General features: G+C 47.6%; 1 protein-coding gene across 5 annotated transcripts in view; it reads left to right on the top strand.

Moving 5' to 3' along the window:
* Nucleotides 1-21,201, top strand: part of LOC137625949 (BAG family molecular chaperone regulator 1-like) — a 121,219-nt gene that overhangs the window by 41,800 nt on the left and 58,218 nt on the right. For all 5 annotated transcript variants that reach the window (XM_068357005.1, XM_068357004.1, XM_068357008.1 and 2 more), the window contains exon 3: nt 19,223-19,399. In XM_068357005.1, coding sequence (XP_068213106.1) covers nt 19,223-19,399 — 177 coding nt within the window. The remainder of the gene's footprint in view (nt 1-19,222; nt 19,400-21,201) is intronic.

Raw genomic sequence — 21,201 nt, 5'->3', positions numbered from 1 at the left:
GGAATGTGATATCTGGTGTTCCTCAGGGAAGTGTTCTTGGCCCATTACTTTTCATACTATATACACATGCAATGTGGTTTGGTCTGTAAAACAAGCTTGTTGCATATGCAGATGATGCTCTCTCTTTGCATTAAGTCCATCTCCTGAATGTAGATCTAGGGTTGCTGAATCCTTTAATAGAGATCAGTTAAAATTAGTGCATGGTGCAAGTTATGTGGTATGAAGTTGAATCCTAATAAAACTCAAAAGTATGGTTGTAAATAGGTCAAGGACTGTGGCTCCTCAACATCTGGATCTCAGCATTGATAATGTTTCTTTAACTGCGTATGACTTTTAAAATTTTAGGTGTGATTCTCAACAGCAAATTTACTTTTGAGAAAATCATTAGGTCTGTGTATTCTTCAATTGCACAAAAAATTGGCTTACTGAGAAAGTCTTTCAAGGTTATTGGTGATCAATGTATTCTGAAGAACTGTTTTAATTCTTTCACTTGACCTTGCTTTGATCATTGTTCTCCTGTCTGGTCTTCTGCTGCTGATTCTCATCTTAATTTGTTGGACCGGGACTAGTGGTCTTTTAAATTTCTTTTGTTTCGGCGTAGATACAAACCCTCCGCTATTTATAGGGTATACTTTTGGCGTAGCTGAAAGACGAGCCATGATAATTTTAGAGAGGGATAACTACCCCATCCGCTAGGTAGCCGGTGGGGGTTGTGGTAGTCTGGCTACCCCTCTCACTCACACCTCTCGGCTGAGTAACCACTTTATGGCTCGGTAGAGGACGGACATGCTGCCTTTCTCTCCCGCAAAGACTTGCCTTGATTGTTTTTCTGTTTTATTTTTTTTTTTTCACTTGTGTGTTTTCATTTATCTTACATATATATGAGCGTATATATGTATAAATGGAATTATAGGTTTATGTTGTTAGATACTTGTAACTTTAATTACTGTTGACAACGTATCCGACTGCCTCCTCCGTAAGGGAGTTGTCATTGCCGCCCTACCCTGCGCTGATGGTCGGCAGGTTCTCAACACTGCTGTGTGTTTGTTTCATTACTGAATTAAAGTGTACAACAGTTCAGCCCCCTTTCGGAGAATTATCTTACAAGGAAGGTGACTTATTCCCCGAATAGTGTATTTTGTGCAGCGGAGCATGAATTGTAATTGATCACAACTTCCTTTTTTCATAGGTAGCGGCAACTTAGAACACAAGGCTGATTGCTACGGCTGCCCTTTTCGTTATCCTGTGCTCCATGTGGTAGCTTGTGAGCTGCCCACGTTTCGAGGTAGCATTCGCTGACAACCTTCAACTTGATGTACCTCCTTCAAGGGGAACTTCCCATTCTCTCTCACGAGAGAGAGAGAGAAATTTTTTTTTTTACGCCTATGCTTTTTTTACATAGAGCTGGGAGAAAGCTTTACTTAGGCTATGTCCTCTTGCGGAAGGACTTCTCTCTCGTTTGGGAGAGAGATTATTACGCTTACGCTTTTTTCCCATAGAGCTGGGAGAAAGCTTGCCTTAGGCAGTGTCCTCCTTCGGGAGGACATCTCTCTTGTTCGCGAGAGAGAGTTCTTAGCCTACGCTTTTTTCCCCTAGAGCTGGGAGAAAGCTTGTCTCCTAGGCGTTGTCCTCCTTCGGGAGGACTTCTCCCTCATTCGTGATAGAGATATTTTACGCCTACGCTTTTTTCCCATAGACCTGGGAGAAAGCTTGTCTTGGGCGATCTCCTTCGGGAGAACTTCCCTCTCGTTCGCGAGAAATAACATGTAGGAGTTTGCTGATCCACCAGGGGTGTTGGCAGAGCTTTCTCCGAAGCAGGTTACAGTATCCCTTCGGGGGAACGAGTTTCTCGTTCTCGAGAGAAGACTGCCTCTGGGCATCAGCGGTCCCCCGTTACGCTTATGGTTCTCCTTTAGGGGCGGAGCGAGAGCCTTATCTTAAGCGACATTCTCCTTCGGGAGAACAAACCTCTTATGCGGAGGTGTTATCTTTGAACCTGCTGGTTCTCCTTGATCCTTCGGGGTCTCGTTACGATCATCCTTTGGGCTGGCGTGACTGTGAGCCTTCAGGCTCTCGTCACGTTGATCCTGCAGGTTCTCATGACAGTAGGAGGCCTTCGGGACTCCGCTCGAAACCTTCGGGTTTCAGTTACGCTGAACCTTCGGGTTCTCGTAACGATGGTAACGTTGAGCCTTCGGGAACTTGTACCCTCAATCACAATGACCTTTCGGGGTCTTGTGACAGAGGAACTTCGGTTCCTTGTTACGCTGATCCTTCGGGGTCTCGTAACATTAGTTACGCAGAACCCTTGGGCTCTCGTAACTTTAGTCACTGACACTTAGGTGTTTTGTGACATGGAAACTTCGGTTTGTTGTTACCCTGACCCTTCGGGGTCTCGTAACATTAGTTACGTTGAACCCATGGGCTCTCGTAACTTTAGTCACTCCGACACTTAGGTGTTTTGTGACAGGGAAACTTCGGTTTCTCGTTGCGCTGACCCTTCGGGGTCTCGCAACACAGGCTACGTTAGGCCTTTGGTCTCTAGTGCCCTTAGTCATGCTGATCATTCAGGGTCTCGTGACAGAGAAACATCCGTTTCTCTATTGCGCTGACCCTTCGGGGTCTCACAACACAGTTCACGCTGAACCTTGGGGTTCTCGTGATCATAGCCATACTTATATGACAGAGTTTGCGGACTATCGTTGTGTTGATCGTGCGCGCTCACACAACACAAGCTATCGTGAACCTTCGGGAGAACGTAGTAGTGAGTACTCTCGCCACACTGAGAGCTCTCGCGTGCAAGTTGGCGCGCACGATCAACCATTTACGCGCACGACCTGATTGGTGTGCACAACCAAATTGGCGCGCACGGTCGATGTTGCGCACACGACCAATTTGGCGCGCACGGCCGATCCGGCGTGCACGACCCAATTTTCTGAAAACTCTATGGTCGACCTCCCCCCCTATGGGATGGGTCTTCCAAATGTGCGACTTGATACGTCACTCTACACTCCCAGCTGATTACTATGTCAGCTAGTCTGGTTTCCCCAGCACCGATTCTTTCGTTTTCGAACAAACCACCGTCGTCTTCCCTCCACCTTCCCTCTTTGAGTGGTTTGGTTAGCAGACGGAAATGAGCGGGGAATGAAAAATTCTTTACATTCCAGTTCATTTCCCCTGGCAGGCCTTTCCTGATTTAGACGGTAGTTTTCTCACTAGTGAGAAATTGTTCGATGGCAACTCCTTTGGGTAGCGGTCGATGGCAATTATGTCTGGCCTTCTTGAAGTGAACCCCCACATACGAGACTTCACCCTTTTCGGGAGACTCGGTCGTGAGAAGTTTTTACAGAACTTCAATGGGTGTTGTTAAAACTTCATGAAGGCCGTAAGCCGTCCTGGAGCATGCGCTCTAGCCAAGACAAAACCGCGAGGTTATTGTCTTAAACTCTGTTCTACCGTTTGATGGAGGCAGCCTCCCCCGTCATTGTACCCTGAGTATAACGACTTGCCTTATTACACGTTAGGCTTCCGAGACTTTTTATTCTTTTCTTACAGGGTTATTGTTTCGAACAATTAGTCCCGAAGGAACATTGTTAGCTGATGTTAAAAGAACGATAGCAACAGCGTGGGCAACTTTTCATTACGTTTACGAACGTTTCAATCCCCGCCCAGAGGTAACCAGACATACGTTTCTGTGTAATGAACACTGGCTAGCCCCTCACATAAAGAGGAGGGGTAAACCAAAGGGGAAATTATTGCTTCTATAACTGTATATTTTGTTTGAGAACCTGTTCGCTCTCATTCAAGAAAATATTACAGTTAGTCAACCATCAAAATTCCTACGGCAATAATGTTGCGATTCGTCGCACATGCATTATTCCCGCAACCGGATTCGTTGCAAACGTTTCCTGGAGGCAGAGAATACGCATGGGCTAGCGGAAATGGACAAGTACTTAAATGCTTGCAAGCGATCTTTCTGCCAATAAGGGCTATATACATCTTGCAATTAGAACTCTGTTCTATTAAGTTGTATATTTATATCCCTTACTGAAACCAGGTTATTCAGTACAGTACATTACTGGGCTACTTTTCTGTAACCAGACATACGGCATTTACGTTCTGCCTCCTATAGGCATTTTTTCCTTTCCCCCGATTGGAAGTTTTAGTCTCCTACAAAGGCTTTGGCTGGAAACTTCTCATAAGCATATCTGTTCCCTAGTAGGGAACATTTAATATAAATGCTAGTTGTTCCGTAACCGAAATACAAACCACGCTATTTACAAAGGGGGGGTTTACCTTTTAGCGCAGCTGAAATGGCGAGCCATTAGAATTTAACGAGGGTGTATTACCCCCGCGCTAGTTAGCAGGGGGGTAGGGGAGTGGTAGCTAGCTACCCCTCCTCCCCCTCACACATAGGTGAATGCCCACTTTCACTTTTGGCTCGGACTGTGACAGACGTCTCTGTCTTGGTCCTCTCTTGGCAGCCATTGTTTGTTTTGTCTTTACTTAATCGCTTACTTTTCTTTTACTCAATATATATGTAAACATGTTTTCATGTTTGTATATATATTTGATAATAGAAATAAGTAAGTTTCCTTTTCAGAGTTGTGTGTGTAGTGTACGATATCTACGTGGAGTCCTCGGCCGTTAGGCCACCACGGCGTAATTTTATGGGTGGCGATCGAGTTTGACTTATGTCTTCTCTCTCTCTCTCTTGAGGTCGTTCACCCTTTTACTACGTGTTACTACGCCCTTGTAGCTTCCTTTCCGTGTGGGGGGGTTGCTACGCCGTACGTTTGTCTCAATTAGTTTATGAATCTAATTGTAGTTGTTTTTTTTTCAGCTTGTAGAACGATTCCTTTCGGGGTTTTCGTTCTTTCTTTAGTGCTCCTCCGTTTTTAAATTACATAATTACATAGTTACATAATTATAATTGTTATAATTCTGTTTTGGTTACAGCTCTCCTTCCGTGAGTGTAAGTGGTTGTGAGGGCACGTGCCTGTTGTGTAATTCTTGTTTCCTTTCCCTCGGGATTCCTCTTCGGAGCCTTCCCGGGGGAATGAATGTGTACTAATATTATTTGTTTTATTTTTTTACAGTTACCGATCTAGTTCGTTTCTGTAATATGGCAACGGTGTGAGCTGTCTTGTTGAGTCCTGGGGATTCGGCTGTTGCTGCCTCCCCCCTTGTATTTTCGTCAGGGGCGTGTCTCCTTCATCTGGAAGTACTCCCGTGACGACGGACAGCTCTCCAGTTCATTTTAGAACTCTCAGGAGGCTTGCCTCCTTGGGCGGGTAACTTTCCTTCCGAGGGAAGTTTTTCCTGTCCAGGCTTGAGTTTTTCCCCTTTTGGGGGGTTCTTCTCTTGCCTTTTTTTCGTGCGACTATGCTCTTGGTGCTGAGCGGTCACACCTGCAGTTTCGCTCAAGGGGCTGGGCAACTGCAGGAGCTCCTCTTCGGAGGATTGCTCCTTTTAGGTCACTGGCTGACCAGTCTCTTCTACGTAGTGTTTCTCTTTCGTTCGCGAGAGAGTACTTCATAGAGACTCCTCTTCGGAGGTTTCTTCTGTTGCTGTTGGCCTCCCTCGCCGTAAGGCCCACTGTCCGTTTGAATCTCCGTTTGCAGCCTACAACTCCTTTTTCTCGATCTTCCGCCTTGGTGCAGATGGACAGCAGTCTGATCTCGTCTTCCAACGGGAAACGGTCTTCCCGACGGACAACGGTCTTCCCGACGGACAGTGGTCTTCCGACGGACATCAGTCTCCCGGCGGACAACGATCCCTTCGGGGCAAAGGGTTGCCTCCCACGGGGGTTCTTCCCTTGCGTGTCAGGGTTTCCCTGCGCGCCCTTCTGCTGTGTTCTCTCCTGCTCCTGCTCAGTGTTAGCGCACAGGCGCTCTTCTGCTCATCAGCGCTCTCCTGTTCGTCAGCGCTTTCATGATGATCATCCCTGCTGTTCCTGTTGGTTCCTGTTACGCGCCCTGTGCGCCCACGTTCGCCCTCGCGATCTAGAACTTCGGTTCAGGTCGGGGTCAAGGACTCTTCTTCTATACGCAGGCTTCCACGCGTAGCCTTCTGCTTGTCAGCGATCATCACCTCGCCAGCGATCACCTGTCTCTCGGCGATCTCCGGATCGCCCGCGTGTATTACAGCCGGCACGCCAACGTTCTCCAACACTTCTGAAGGAACATGGTTCGCCAGCTACTAGCTCACATACGCATGCTGATCGCCATCGCGCGACCCTCAACTGCGGATGCTGATCGCCATCGCGTGACCCTCAACTGCGGATGCTGATCGCCATCGCGTGACCCTCAACTGCGGATGCTGATCGCCATCGCGCGGCCCTCAACTGCGGATGCTGATCGCCATCGCGCGGCCCTCAACTGCGGATGCTGATCGCCATCGCGCGACCGCACACCTGCGGATGCTGATCACCATCGCGCGACCCTGCGCATGCTGATCACCATCGCGCTATCGTCTACCCTGCGGATGCTACTCGCCATCGCGCGACCCTCAACTGCGGATGCTGCTCGCCTGCGCATGCTGATCGCCATCGCGCGACCCTGGCATGCTGATCGCCATCGCGCGACCCTGGCATGCTGATCACCATCGCGCGACCCTGCGCATGCTGATCACCATCGCGCGATCGCCCTCCTGCACATGCTGCTCGCGATCGCTCACCTTCGCATACTGCACGCTAACGCACGATCGCTCACCTGCGCATGCTGCTCGACGATCGCGTCGGCATAACACAACGCTCCATCGCCAACCTGCGCATTAGCGCTCACCAGCTCACCACCGATCGCTTGTTGATCCATATCGCCAGCGGTCTTCCTCGCCCACGCGGCAGCGCGTTTCCTCGCCATCGCGCTAACGCTTGCGTTCGCCGCCTCGGACTCGCGCTCATCCACCTGCCCACCCCCACGACCGCTCGCCTGCGCGCCCGCGCGACCGCTCGCCTGCGCGCCCGCGCGACCGCTCGCCTGCGCGCCCGCGCGACCGCTCGCCTGCGCGCCCGCGCGACCGCTCGCCTGCGCGCCCGCGCGACCGCTCGCCTGCGCGCCCCGCGCGACCGCTCGCCTGCGCGCCCGCGCGACCGCTCGCCTGCGCGCCCGCGCGACCGCTCGCCTGCGCGCCCGCGCGACCGCTCGCCCGCTCGCCCGCGCGCGCCCGCGCGCCCGCTCGCCCGCTCGCCCGCTCGCCCGCTCGCCCGCTCGCCCGCTCGCCCGCTCGCCCGCTCGCCCCGCTCGCCCGCTCGCCCGCGCGCCCGCTCGCCCGCGCGCCCGCTCGCCCGCGCGCCCGCGCGACCGCTCGCCCGCGCGACCGCTCGCCTGTGCGCCCGCGCGACCATTCGCCTGCGCGCCCACACGCCCACGTGCCTGCACGTCTACGCTCATGCGCGTCCGCGCCCATGCTCGCCAATGTTCGCCCACGCGCGAACCAACGGTTTTCCATCGCGCGGACGGGTGGTGTTCCGTCGCGCGAACCTACAGTGTTTCTTCGCACAAATGTCGGCTTATTTCTTGCAGTATCCATTGCTCGTCTATGGGTTATCGCTCGCCGACCACCAGCTCTCGCCCTTCCTACCACGCTCGCCCTCCTTCTGCCCTCCTTCTGCGCTCCTTCGCTCACCTTCGTTTGTGTTACCGCGCATGGGCGCTTCCACGTTCGCCCACGCGAAAATCTTTGAATTACCGTCGCGCGAGCTCCAGGGCGAGTGCGGCCACGATTCCCAATGGGGTTTTCGCAGCATGGCCAGCCTGGCGAGTTCTTCTGGAGCGTATTTCCAGAACACGGCGTCACCCCGTAAACGCAGAATATGGCACTTGCAAGAATAAGAGAAACTTAAGGGAGATCTGAGCAACACTCCTCTTTCCTGAACCTGGGTTAGCCCTTCCCCTTCATTCCCTGGAAGGATTTTTGGCGGGGGGGCTTTCCGTTCGAGATTTCTCCATTGGACAAGGGGTGACTGCTTACCCCTTCCTCTGGGAGCTTACCAGGTTCTTTCCCTCCTCGGTTACGGCCCGAGGTTTGGTTCAAGGAAGCTACAGGAAGATCATGGGTACTTTCCTCCTCTCGAGCTCAGGCACCTTGGCCTTTCGTCGTTTAGTATCTAACTTGCGGACAAGCTCGATGTTGTACCATCTGGACGCGCTGACTGAGGGCTTCCTTCGGGTGTCTCATCTGTGGAGGTCGACGACCTCAGACACCCTTCCATCCTTGAGAAGAGTTTGTTTGTGCCCAAGGACAGAGACTTAGACAGCGGCTGTGCGGAGGAAATCGACTTCCGTTTTCACTCCTCCAAGGCGCTTTCTTCCAGACTCTGCAGGGCTCCAGCGCCCTTTTCTTTCAGCCACGTCGGCCTAAGTTATCGGCTACGACAACTGGGACAAGGTGTCCAATTGCAGTTTCCTCCTGTCAGGAACAGATGGCACGGGAGACTCCCCCGGGGGGGCATAGTCCTAAAAGGTGTTCACGAACTCTAGGATTGCAGGTTTTTCGCTGGGAGGATGCTAAGGTTACTCATCCGGATGACAGCTTCCCGATGCCCATTCCCGCACAATCTCTGGGATCAGCCAAGGATATCGCGCCTGCCGTCTCTGTCAGCGAATTCAGTGTCTCTGAACCTCTATGCCATAGCTTCAGCAGAGTTGCCCGGTTGGGCAGAATGATCCATACCTTAGGCGAAGGTCTTCCTTAGGATCATCGACGGCTTCACCCCCGGCCCCCTCAGTCGATCCTTTCTTGTAAGGAAGGATCTGAGAGGGGATGTCCGTAGTCGACCTCTTAGCCCTGATGAAGTTTGTCGAACAAACTTCGGCCAGTGTAGACCAGCAGAATCGATCAGACTGGTAACGAGGCGACAGGACTCCTTAAACCCTGGATCGGAAGGACGGGTACTTTCAGTTTCCATTCCATCCATCTTCCAGGGTGCTCGTCGAATTCAGCCTAGACTGCAAGTTTTCCTGCTTTTGATGCAGTGTGGCTATCCCGCCGTGGCATAGCAGGTTTGTTTCCCCAGAGAACTCTCCCTGCCTTCCTCTTGGCCGCTCAGGTGCAGGCTTCCGCCTCCTCTGCTGTTTGGAGGGCTGGTCAACTCCGGTAGGCTCGGGTTCGACCTTCTTCAGCACCGGGACAAGCTTCCGGATGCTTGCCATGAGTGTGGGCTCATGGTATTTTGCTTGGAGCCTTCTCTTCCTCTGCCTCAACATCTGGAGTATCTGGCCATGATATTGAGTCAACGGCCTTACCACGTTGGAAACCCCGCTTCTCGTCCGTCCAGCGAGGTTAAGCAACGTCGGTACTTGGATGGGTGACCACCTGGGGCCAGATTCTGTTACCACATCCTCCGACCCTTCCTTTCGGTTGACTGTGGCAAGACTGAGGAGAGTCGCAGTACCTGTTCTCAGTCAAGCAGAGCTTTCAGCCCTACCTTGGAACGTTTCCTAGTTCTCCTTTCCTCATTGACCCGTCTATAGTCCGAACGGTCGCCTCAGGATAAGTTCCATGTGGGGCGATCCAAGTTCCGGTGGCTTCAGGCAATGTTTAACCGGACTTCCTGGCCCCTATGGGACCAGCGGAACTATTAGACCTGCAATGGGTGTTGACCTTTGGAGCCTCTTGATGGTAGTGGATATTCTCGTCCTTTCCCCACATTCTTGATGCGGTTCTCGGACTCGTCAAAGGAAAGGGGGGGGGGGGGGGGGGCATGTTCCGGTCCAGGCCTATGGTCAAGACCTGAAGGATACCTCTCCATCATTCAGGCAGGCTTAGGGGCCTTAGTCTGGCCCCTCTACAGATCCTACAGCTCCTGCCGAGTCGCCCCGTGCTCGTCGACTTCATGATTCTGGCGTATTCTAACCAGCAGGGGACGCATTTTCACACCTTCACATCTTGCAGTAGAGATACCGGGATGATTGAGATTTTCTCAATACCACCATCGGCTCTCTCATTCCAGGCAGGGGAATGTTCTCTCAGACTATCCGAGCAGAGCCTCTTAGAGAGAGTGTGCCTGGGGGTCTTTGACCTTGGGTAACCAGCAAGTACTGGTCTGGGGGACCTGATCGCGACAGCTTGGAACCTCAAGCTTCCGCTATTCTTCCCCCCAGTCCCAGACCCCGAGACTCTGGCAAGATGCATTCCGGTGATGGTGGGACAACTTCGACGCCTGCGTCTTCCCTCCTTTTTGTCTGTGGACAATGGGTCTCAACAAGACCGGGTTGTCTGTCACCTTTTCAATGGAAGAGCTCCACTGGGACTATGCGCAGAACGGTTTCTGGACCCTCTGCTTCCCCTGACGGAACTCCCGGGAGAGCTTCTCCCACGGCGCAGACTACTCAAGCAACCACACTGCGACATCTCTCCCGAACCGGGGCGTCGCTTCGGCTTCATGCCTGGAGACACTACGCCTCCTCCTCAAGAAGAGACAACCCGCTACAGTCGCGGTACGGAGGTCGCGTCATCTGCGATAGTCATCCACAGAAGTCTCCCAGGCAAAGTGAAGAGTCTAAGGTGGTTGGTGCCGTGGGAGATATACCTCTTCCCTTGAGGCCTCTTCTCCAGCAATAATGATCTTATTGCCTTTCGGCGGGAGGAAACTCCTTTCCGCTCTCGGGAATGAAGCCTGTCGCTCAGCCTTTCCCTGACCTTCAGGCTTAAAGGAATAACTTTCCTGCCCGCTGGATCTATCCTCGCTCATGCGAAGCTACGATCGTCCCTGCCCTAGTCGGAGGAAGACCTCCAACTTGGAGCATGGCTCGGACTTTTAGTCCTTTAAGAGATCTTCTCAAGACCCTTTACGACAGGCCTCGGATTGTATTCCGCCTTGGGTCTCCTACTCACTCTGGCCACGGCCAGTGTGTAAGCAATCTTCTTGGTCTCTTACGACTCCCCCCTTTCTAAGGAAGAGGGGAAGGCAACATTCAGGCTCGCTCCTGAGTTGTTGGCTAGACTCAGAATCTGGGGGTCCCGGCCCTTCGGTCCGATTCCTTCAAGATTTCGAGTCTCCATTCTGTATCTGATGTCCCAAGACCTTCTCTTTCTTGCCAGTAAAGGAATCGAGAGGTTAGCGCTGGGAACAGCTGCAGTTTGTCCTCAGTTGCAGCCGATTTGGGAGCACAAGGAGGACATGGGGGAGAGTCACCAGTATACCTCTTCAGCCCGGACTCAAGGACATTCATCTCGACCTGTCTCCAGACCCTCCCCTGTCACGTCGCCCTACAGCACGATGTTGGATACATCGCAACGTCCCTTGCCTTCGAGTAATACTACTCTGTGACGCAGGTGCTACAAGCTGGAGTCTGGAAGCATCTAATGACCTTCGCAGCCCGCTTCCTGCAGGGCGTGACCCACAGGAGTCTCGATACGTTTTCTATCGCTCTGTGGTGGCTACACAACAGCTGGTGTAACCTCAGGCTCCTTTTTGGACAGGTAGCAGAAGGTTGAGGGCATTGTTATCAGGTTTTAGTCTGCATGAACGAAAGAAGTATGTCTGGCCCTTACTACTTTCTTCATCATCCCCTCTACAGGGAAGCAGCATCCTGGTCTCTGCATAGCTGACCTCGAACCTCTGCAGGTAAACCATGCTTCCTTGTGTTCCGAGTATTGAGTCAATACTGTCGCGTCCCCCATACCCTGACGAGGTGGTATTGGGAACGTCCTAACCCAGAGTTCCTCCTGGAACTCCAGGTCAACTGCCTAGGACGGGTCACATTTCTTCCTTCACACACAAGCTTACGTAGGCCACATGGTTCCTTGCGGAGCAAGGAACTTGTGAGGTGCAGGGACTCCTTTTCTCGAGTGCGACTCACTCGGATTCTGAGTCCCCGGGTAAAGCCAAAGCCAGTATGGCTGGGGACTTTCCACCCTACCTAAGGGGTAAGTCACCCTTTGTAAATAGCGTGGTTTGTATTTCGGTTACGGAACAAATGACAAATTCGAAGATAATTTGTATTTTTCCTAACCATACAAACCTTAGCTATTTACACATATTTGCCCGCCAGCCCTGTCCCCCAAGACAAGTCCTACCTCTAAGTGAAAGTGAGCATTCACCTGTGTGTGAGGGGGAGGAGGGGTAGCTAGCTACCACTCCCCTACCCCCCTGCTAACTAGCGCGGGGGTAATACACCCTCGTTAAATTCTAATGGCTCGCCATTTCAGCTGCGCTAAAAGGTAAACCCCCCCTTTGTAAATAGCTAAGGTTTGTATGGTTAGGAAAAATACAAATTATCTTTGAATTTGTCATTTTACTGATCGGAGACGGAAAAGTAAGAATGTTTTTTTGTCCTAAGAAGGAGAAACCTCCGTTACGAACGTTTTCAACGTTCTCCAACCGAGTTGCGGACACGACTTTTCAAGTCGAACTACGCATGTCTGCTTGTCATGCTCACAGTTCGGTGTTACTACTCCGTAGTAGACTTATGCTCTTTACCCACCCAACAATAGATTGAAGATACGTCTCAATCCCCTCTTGGGTTTGGTTGGATGCGTTCGGTGATTACCGTAGTCTCTTGTCCGGAAAGCGATCTCTATGGAGATTTGCTATTATAAGCTGTACTGATTAACTGGTTTACCGTTTGGTATCGGTCTTATTCGGCCAACCACACTGGATAAGTGGCAGTTGCAGAGAGAACAGGCTGTTCCCCTTCGTTGCAAGAACGTGCAATTAGTTACACGTCTCGACATCATCTTGAGATATGTTTATTGCTATGCATTCCCCCCCCCCCACCCTCACCGCTGGACAATCCGCGGATGATGGGTGGCGGACGAGAGCTTCTGCAAAGAGGCCTGTCTTCTCGTCTGTTCACTGGATCTGATGCTCTCTTTAATGCATCAAAAGAGAGGGGGGGGGGGGGGCATATGCCACACCATTCCAGCCTCGTCCGTTGGCCCGATTCAGAAAGGTACCAGCATTCACCTCTCTTAGAGAACCATCTAACAGTACGAAGCCTCAGATAGACAGAGGACAACTAGTAGCCCCCTTCTCCTCGCGTCATTCCTGGTACAGGAATGTGTTTGTAAAACCACCCAGATAGTGGGCTCCCAGTGTTTTGGAATCAGCTTGTATCCAACAAAGTCTTAACCTTGTGAGGTCTCCAACTGTGGTTATGCTCGCAGCGGCCCTGATCTTCAGGCTCCCACTCGACCGTTCCCCAGGCCCTCAAACAAGATGTATTCCAAGATCGGTGGGGTGGCCTAGAGGTGTGCCTTGTTTTTTTCCCCCCCCCCATTCGATCTGGTGAAAAAGTCCTCAGCCAAGTCAGGATAAGTAAGATCTTAACTCCAATAGCTTCGCTATGGCATCCCGCAGAATGGTGCCCGAACCTTCTGCAGCCCCTGACGGAGTTCCAATAGCTTCGCTATGGCAACTCGCAGAATGGTTCCCGGACCTTCTACAGCTCCTGACGGAATTCCGAGGGATCTTCCTCCACGGCACAATCTTCCAAGCAGCCACATGCTAACATTTTCCTTAGCCGTAGCTTTGCTTCGACTTCACGCCTGGGACGATCCTATACCACCCCTCTGAGAGGCCTTTCGCAACAAGTTACGAAAAAGGTATCTAGGCATCTCAGACTCTTTTCAGCGTAGGTCTTCCAGACGAAGTGTTCGGTCCTTTGTGACTGATGTTGTGGAAGGTGATTCTCTCCCATCGATGCCTTTACTTATACAAGTGTGAGATAACTTGTCCCCTGTCGGATTTCAACATCCTCCTGGGAACGCGGTTCAGGTCCCTCTCTACGAACCATTATGCCCGGCAGCAGATCGCTTCCTTACATGGAAGACGGCCTTTCTACTCACTTGGGCTTTTGACCAAGATAGTTAGTGTGTTGTATGATCCATCTTCTGATGTCTCCTACTCTAGGAGATGAGGAGAAGTAATCCTCAGCGGCGTCCCTGAGTGGATTGCCAAGACCCAAAATTAGAGTGTGCTGTACCCTAGGTGCAGCTCATTTCGAATAGAGAGTCTTCATTCGGTAACCAAAAACCCATCAACTGGGGTTTTACCCAGTGAGGAGTCTGTGGGGTTACGTTAAAAGAATGATACCAGCTCGCCCCCGTTTGTCGGTACTGTTGACCAGCACCGGGAAGGTCAAGAGGAAGACCTCAAGTATTTCCTTCCCCTCGGGGATGGGAAGACAATTGAGGTTACTCTCAATCTAGACTCTCCTCCATCCTATGACCCAGAGCTCGTAACGTCAGTGGCGTTGCTACGTCCCTGGCGTTCAGGAAACTACTCTGTGGCGCAGATACTTTAAGTGGGCATGTGGAAGCGTCAATCGACCTTCACGGCCCACTACCCGCAAAGACGTAACCCACAAGAACATGGAGACCTTTTCCCTTGGTCCTGTGGTGGTCGCATAACAAATGGTCTAAAAACCTCAGGCTCCTTGATGGACAAGTAGCAGAGGGTTGATGGCTGAGGCTACCTGGATTAGTCTGGGGTGAATGAGTAAGAATGCCTGGCTCCTTTCTTCCTTTCACCTTCTCCCCTCTGGGGAAAACAGCTCCGCAAGCCTCAGCATAGCTGACCTCACCTCGCTGCAGGTAAGACCCATTTCCCTTGTGCCTCCTAAGTATAGAAGAATTCTTAATGTCCCCAATACCTTTTTGAGGGAGGGTAATGGGTAAGTCTTTAAGAACAATAGGTTTTGTACTCGAGTCCCTATGTTAAAGACAAGCTACACTGTTAGTTCCACTCTCACACAAGCTTCTGCAGGTCGCTATCAGTGCATTACCTCATATCAGCACTTGATTTTAGCGAGGGTAGGGTCCCTTCTACTATCGATCAAAGATCGAAAATAGAGAGGACCCCGGGTCATGACCAAGGCCAGTTGGTGAGGACTTCCTCCCTCCTAAGAGTAAGTCACCATATAAATAGCGGAGGGTTTGTATCTACGCCGGAACAAATAACAAATTTGTAAGTAATTTGTATTTTTCCTTGTATGCAAACCTGGAGCTATTTATACAAATTGGCCCGCCACCCTGTCCCCCGAGAAGTCCTGCCATAAAGCAAAGTGGTTACCCAGCCGAGAAGTGTGAGTGAGCGGGGTAGCCAGTCTACCCCACCCCCCACCCGCTAACTAGCGGATGGGATAGTTATCCCTCACTAAAATTATCATGGCTCGTCTTTCAGCTACGCCGAAAGTATACCGTATAAATAGTTCCAGGTTTGTATACTATGAAAAATACAAATTACTTACAAATTTGTTATATTCCTGATCTAGATATTAATCTCTGGCACCATCGTTCATTTAATTCATAATGCATGTTGCATAAGATTTTTTTATAACTCTGACAATCCTTTTCATTCAGATCTTCCCGGACAGTTCCATCCTCTTTGTAATACTAGGTATGCAGTTACTTCTAATAGTAAGGCCTTCTCCATCATGAGGCTCAATACTACACAGTACCTGTACTCTAAAAGTGTTATTCCAGCTGTGACCAAATTGTGGAATGATCTTTCTAATTGGGTAGTTGAATCAGTAGAACTTATATAAAGTTCAAACTCACAGCAAATGTTTTTTGTTAAACAGGCTTACATATGTACTTTTATAGTTTATATATCAAATATCTGTTTTAATGTTGTGAATGTTTTTAAAATATTTTATTTTGATTTTTCATTACATAAATTGTTTATTCATTTCTACATTTCCTTTCCTCACTGGGCTATTTTTCCCTGTTGGAGCCCTTGGGCTTATAGCATCTTGCTTTTCCAGCTACGGTTGTAGTTTAGATTTGTTTTAATGTTGTTATTTTTCTTAAACTTCTCTTCGAGTATATTCTCTTATTTCCTTTCCTCAGTGGGCTATTTTTCCTGTTGGAGCCCTTGGGCTTATAGCATCGTGTTTTTGTAACTAGGGTTGTAGCTCAGCAAGTAATAAAAATAATAATAATAATGATAATAGTTCTCTAATCTTGGGTAGTGCCATAGCCTTTGTACCATGGTTTTCCACTGTCTTGCAGTAGCGTTCTCTTGCTTAAGGGTACATTTGAGCATGCTATTTTATCTTATTTTTCTTCCTATTTTTTTTTATATGAAATATTTACTTAAATGTTGTTACTGTACTGTTCTTAAAATGTTTCATTTTAATTGTTCATTACTACTTTAGTATTTATTTATTTCCTTTCTTCACTGGGCTATTTTCCCTGTTGAAGCCTTTGGGCTTATAACATCCTGCTTTTCCAACTAAGGTTGTAGCTTAGCAAGTAAAAATAATGGTAACAGCAAGTTCCTTCTCTTCTTTTGCCTCTCCCTTCAATGAGAACTGGAAGTTCCTCTTTCTACCTCTCTCATCTCTTCTCGCTGCCTTTCGGGATGAAGGGACTCTGCCTTCTTTTCCACTCTTTGGGAGTGAGAATGCTGCTGCAGGAATTCGCTTGACCCCTTCACTGAAGATGGAGAGAAGACACACATGTTCTACCAGACCATTGCCCCCACAGTCAATAACGTACGAGGTAAGAGTGGTGCTGAGAAGATTTACAGTCTCCTACAGTCTACCCTTACAATTGGAATAGTCAGTGGGGAACTGGAGACTGGTCATGGGTCTCCCTTCTCCATTCCCCCAGACACCCTTCATCACGTCATAGGAATGAAGACTGCTCCATCCCCGTAGACTTCAGGTCAACGTGGATGGAGCAGTGTGATCCATTCTCTCTGTCGTACTCTAGCCTTTCTTCACTGCATTTTATGAAAAAGCAGTTACCACTTCAAAGCCCAGTGCTTTGGTCCCTCTCAACAAGAGAATGCCTTGATGAAATCATTGGGCTTCAGCATGGCATATCATTCCTGTGCTGAACCCTGGAGATTGGGAAGAAGGTTTTTGAACTGGGAAATTTTTTTTCCCTAGGTTTGACTCCAAATTTCTGTCATCCTATTTCTATTACTTATAATTGCTTCATCTCCTTCATATTTATTATTTGTCTCTAACCTTGCTGTCAAAACTCTTACCTATTTCACTGCCCAGATTTTTTAGGGGACACCGTATCTGGGATTGGAATTTTTTTTCAAAATAAATTGTGGGAGCTGTGCTGGTTTTGTCAACTACCTGATAATGTTTGAACACCTAGGCGTGTCATTATTCCCATACTGGCCCTTGGAACTATTCTCAAACAAAAAACTTGTCCTTCGGATTCCAGTGGTTGGCCGGTTATTATTATTATTATTATTAGATGCTAAGCTACAACCCTAGTTGGAAAAGCAGGATGCTATAAGCCCAAGGGCCCCAACAGGGAAAATAGCCCAGTGAGGAAAGGAAACAAGGAAAAATAAAATATTTTAACCCTTTTACCCCCAAGCTATTTGGAATTTTCCAACCCTTAACCCCCTGGCATTTTTTTTTTCAAGCACATTTTCCAATATATTTTTCTTAAATTGCTCTAACAGCCTTAATTTTCATCATAGAGAGGTCAGGTTGGTCTCATTCTTTTGGAAAATGCCTGAAGTTTCTCATAACATTATCAAAATGTGCAAAAAATGTATAATGCAGTTTTTTGCAAGGACGTACCGGTACGTCCATGGGGGTAAAGGGATAAGTTTTGTGAAACGTACCAGTACGTCCTTTGGGGGTTAAAGGGTTAAGAAGAGTAATAACACTAAAATAAATATTTTCTATATAATCGATAAAAGCTTTAACAAAACAAGAGGAAGAGGAACTAGATAGAACAGTGTGCCCGAGTGTACCCTCAAGCAAGAGAACTCATAGAGATAAGACTCAGCATTCTGTCCAGTTTGCCTGCCAATGTGATTAAAGTCCATCAAACGGGTTTTTCATACACTTCAGCCACTCTAACCATAGTGGTACCATCCCTTTGTGGTAGGGTAGGGAGTGGACATTAGGGAAGCAGCTCTTGCTGGTGTCATTGGTAGAGAAATTAATTCCATGAAAAGTTAGTGAGGTCTTATTGGGATTTGAGACAGTTTAATTATTTTTTTTCCCTTATACTTATTTTTTTCCATTGTTTTTTTTTTTTTTTTTTATAAGTCTGTTGAAGACTTCGAAGTTTCTGAGGGACCATGATCACTCACAAGCAGTAATGATACCCAGATTTGCTGTTTGCCCTCTTCTTTTGTTGGAAAAGCTCTGCAATTTCCTTGTAAAGGTACCACTCAGTCCCTGCTCATGTTCAGCTTTGATTAAGACCTGGACTCTTTATGACACTCGATAGAACTCTGAGGAGAGGGGATGGTTTACAGTCTTGACCTCCCAGAGGGCTCGAGTCCATGATAGCCTTGGTGAAGTGAGAAAGATACTCCGTATCTTTTCCTGTCACCAGTCAATATGAAGGATAGAAGATAATATTCATTCAGGAGTTTGTGGTCAGGGCCTGGAATCCAGCTGACCATGACTCTAGTCCTTCTTCAGCTCTTCCCTACAATGGTGACTAGTGGAGACTAGAAAGATGTTTCTTCCTGTTATGAGTGGGGGACACTGACTCTTCCTTCAGTATGGAGGGAATAAGAAGAGAGAACAGTTTTCTTCCTCGCTTCGTGAAACAATCTGACTAGCAGTCCCAGAAAGGGACGAGAGGTCCTCCGTATTCAGTCACATGAGGTCAGACTATCGGATCTTGTCGAAGGAAAAACACCTGTCAGGAGCCTGTCTAGCAAAGGCAATGATCTGTTAGCAGCAGATGACCTTTGCTGCCTATGATATACAGGTCTACCCAGAGGTTCCTGGATACCTTTATCTTTGAAACCGGGGGGAGTAAGGGTTTAACAAATCGTGTAGGAAACCTAGCTCCTTCATGGGACAAAAAAAGAAAAAAAAGGCTTGTATAGCAATCTTTACATAAGTCTAAATTGAGAGGTAAAATAGACTGGCCTTTTATCTCTTCTTGCTTCATCTTCTCGGAGTGGAACAGTCACTGCATTATTTGATGGACCGGATGATAGATGCAGGTGAGCCATATAATGGAGCTACTTTTTCTTAGCAATAACTTTTAGCATTATCTTCCTATTCTCCCTGACAAAGGGAGGGTGGACAAATGAAAGCACCCACATTAGCTTAATACCATGAATTTAGACAACATATCCTCCACACAAATGTACTGTAGGTTCTTCCTTGGTTGTTTACCAGTTCTTTGTTTGGATCTGGCATATCATCTACCACAAGCTGGAGCAAATATATCTAGTAAAGAGCTCAAGGTTTCTATAGTTAGGAAAAATACATATTATTGTACTTACAAATTTGTCATATTTACATACCTTTCAAATCTTTTGTTACAGATTGAAGCTGTTACGGGAATTTTACACATGAACCAGAAGATACTATTCAAAGGTAAAAATTTAACAGAACCAGGTGCGACTCTGGGAGCTTATGGGATTACCCCAGGCTGTAAAGTGATGGTCTTAGGAAAGAGGTTTGACCCCTCTGAAGATACTGATTATCAGGCAGTTGTAGAGGTAAAGTTTATTTTGAATTTTTTTGGAAAGAATTTATATTTTAAATTTTAGTGAAATCAGTATTTATTTGTTATAATGTATACCGCTCTTTGAATTATAGTTAAGTTAATCCTACACTAATATAAACCATTGTCCTTTGAAAGGAGTATGATTTCAGTGAAGATAGAATGGCCATTAAACTTCTAACAAGGTGTTTGTAGTTACTGGCAGGTGGAGAGTAAACCTTGTCCACCTGATAGTCAGCTTGGTAGTATGTTGATGTAGGCACCAGCTACCCATCGAGATACTAATGTTAGAGAGTTATTCGGTCCTTTGACTGGCTAGATAGTAAATATTGGATCTCTCTCTGGATAAAGCTCATTTTTCCTTTGCCTATACATACACTGAATGGTCTAGCCTATTGATTTATACATTCTCCTCTTTCCTCATACACCTGACAACACTAAGGTAACTGAAAAATTCTTCTTCACCCAAGAGGTTACCAACTGCACTGTAATTGTTCAGTGGCTACTTTCCACTTGGTAATGGTAGAAGAGACTTTAGCTATGTTAAGCAGTTCTTCTAGGAGAAGGACACTATAAAATCAAATCCTTGTTCTCTAGTCTTGGGTAGTGGCATATCCTCTGTACCTTGGTCTTGTGCTGTCTTGGGTTAGAGGTCTCTTGCTTGGGGATACATTAATACCTCAGGATACAAAATTAATTCAATCATTTCGTTTTATGATTTTTTCATATGATGAGTTACGTTTTACATGTAAATGGCCTAATTCATTCCAATCCTTACAAAAACACTAATTTATGCTTTATAATAAAGCTAATACCACAATGAAATTCAGCCAAATACATTTAAATCATTCAATATATCTAACCTAACCATTAATACATGTGAATGAATTAGTTATTAGAATATAATGCAATAATAAATGGGAAAAAATAATACTGTACGAAAATGTGGAACCTTACCTTTCGAGTGAGGCGATGTCCGAAACTGAAAGTGGCAGAGGAGGAGGATAAACGGGAGAAAACATGAACACTTAACTTTACGAAACAATTAATAAATGGCAGAAAACATTAACAATTAACGTTACAAAAACATTTTTGCCTTTTTCTAATTTTTTATTTTTCTTTACATTTTGTAATTTTTAAATTTCATCTTCTCTTCCACTTTTCCATATTTTCGGATCACTTTGACTTTCACCTAGGCCTACTAATGGCCTTTTTAATAAATAACAATGATAATGAGATAGAATAGTGTGCCTGAGTGTACAGTAATACCTTATTTTCAATATTTAACTTAGCCGGTGATTATAATAGCTGCAACTCTGTTGTTGACAGAAAACTCTAAGGTAAAATTCGCCAGCGATCGCTACACAGGTTGCGGGTGTGCCCAACAGCGCCATCTGTCGTCCAGATACCCAGTACTCAATGTAAACAAAGAACTCGATTTTCTCTCTGTCGTGCTCCCGACAAGACGTGCTTATTCGCTGTTGCTAAACTGGATTTGTTTTCACAACTAATTGGTGAAGTACACTATTCTAGTTTTGAGCTTTCGCTGTGCAGGCTTTCTCTTCACAATTCCTTGAACTCTTTTTGATTACGGATTCTTTGTTGATGACTTTTTGATAGTTTTTGAATTCCCCTTTGACCAATTCAAAATGGCTGACCCTTCACAAGTCCCAAAATTTAGGAAGTGCAATGCTAGGGACTGTTCAAGGCGTCTTCCGAAGGCCTCTATCGACCCTCACACTGTTTGTTCCAATTGTCGGGATAAAACCTGTCAATTGGAAGATCGATGTGAGGAGT

This window comes from Palaemon carinicauda, chromosome 33 (genome assembly GCF_036898095.1).
Source record: "Palaemon carinicauda isolate YSFRI2023 chromosome 33, ASM3689809v2, whole genome shotgun sequence".
Taxonomy (NCBI): domain Eukaryota; kingdom Metazoa; phylum Arthropoda; class Malacostraca; order Decapoda; family Palaemonidae; genus Palaemon; species Palaemon carinicauda.
Note: the sequence above shows the minus strand (reverse complement) of the source record. Positions and strands in the feature narration are given on the sequence as shown.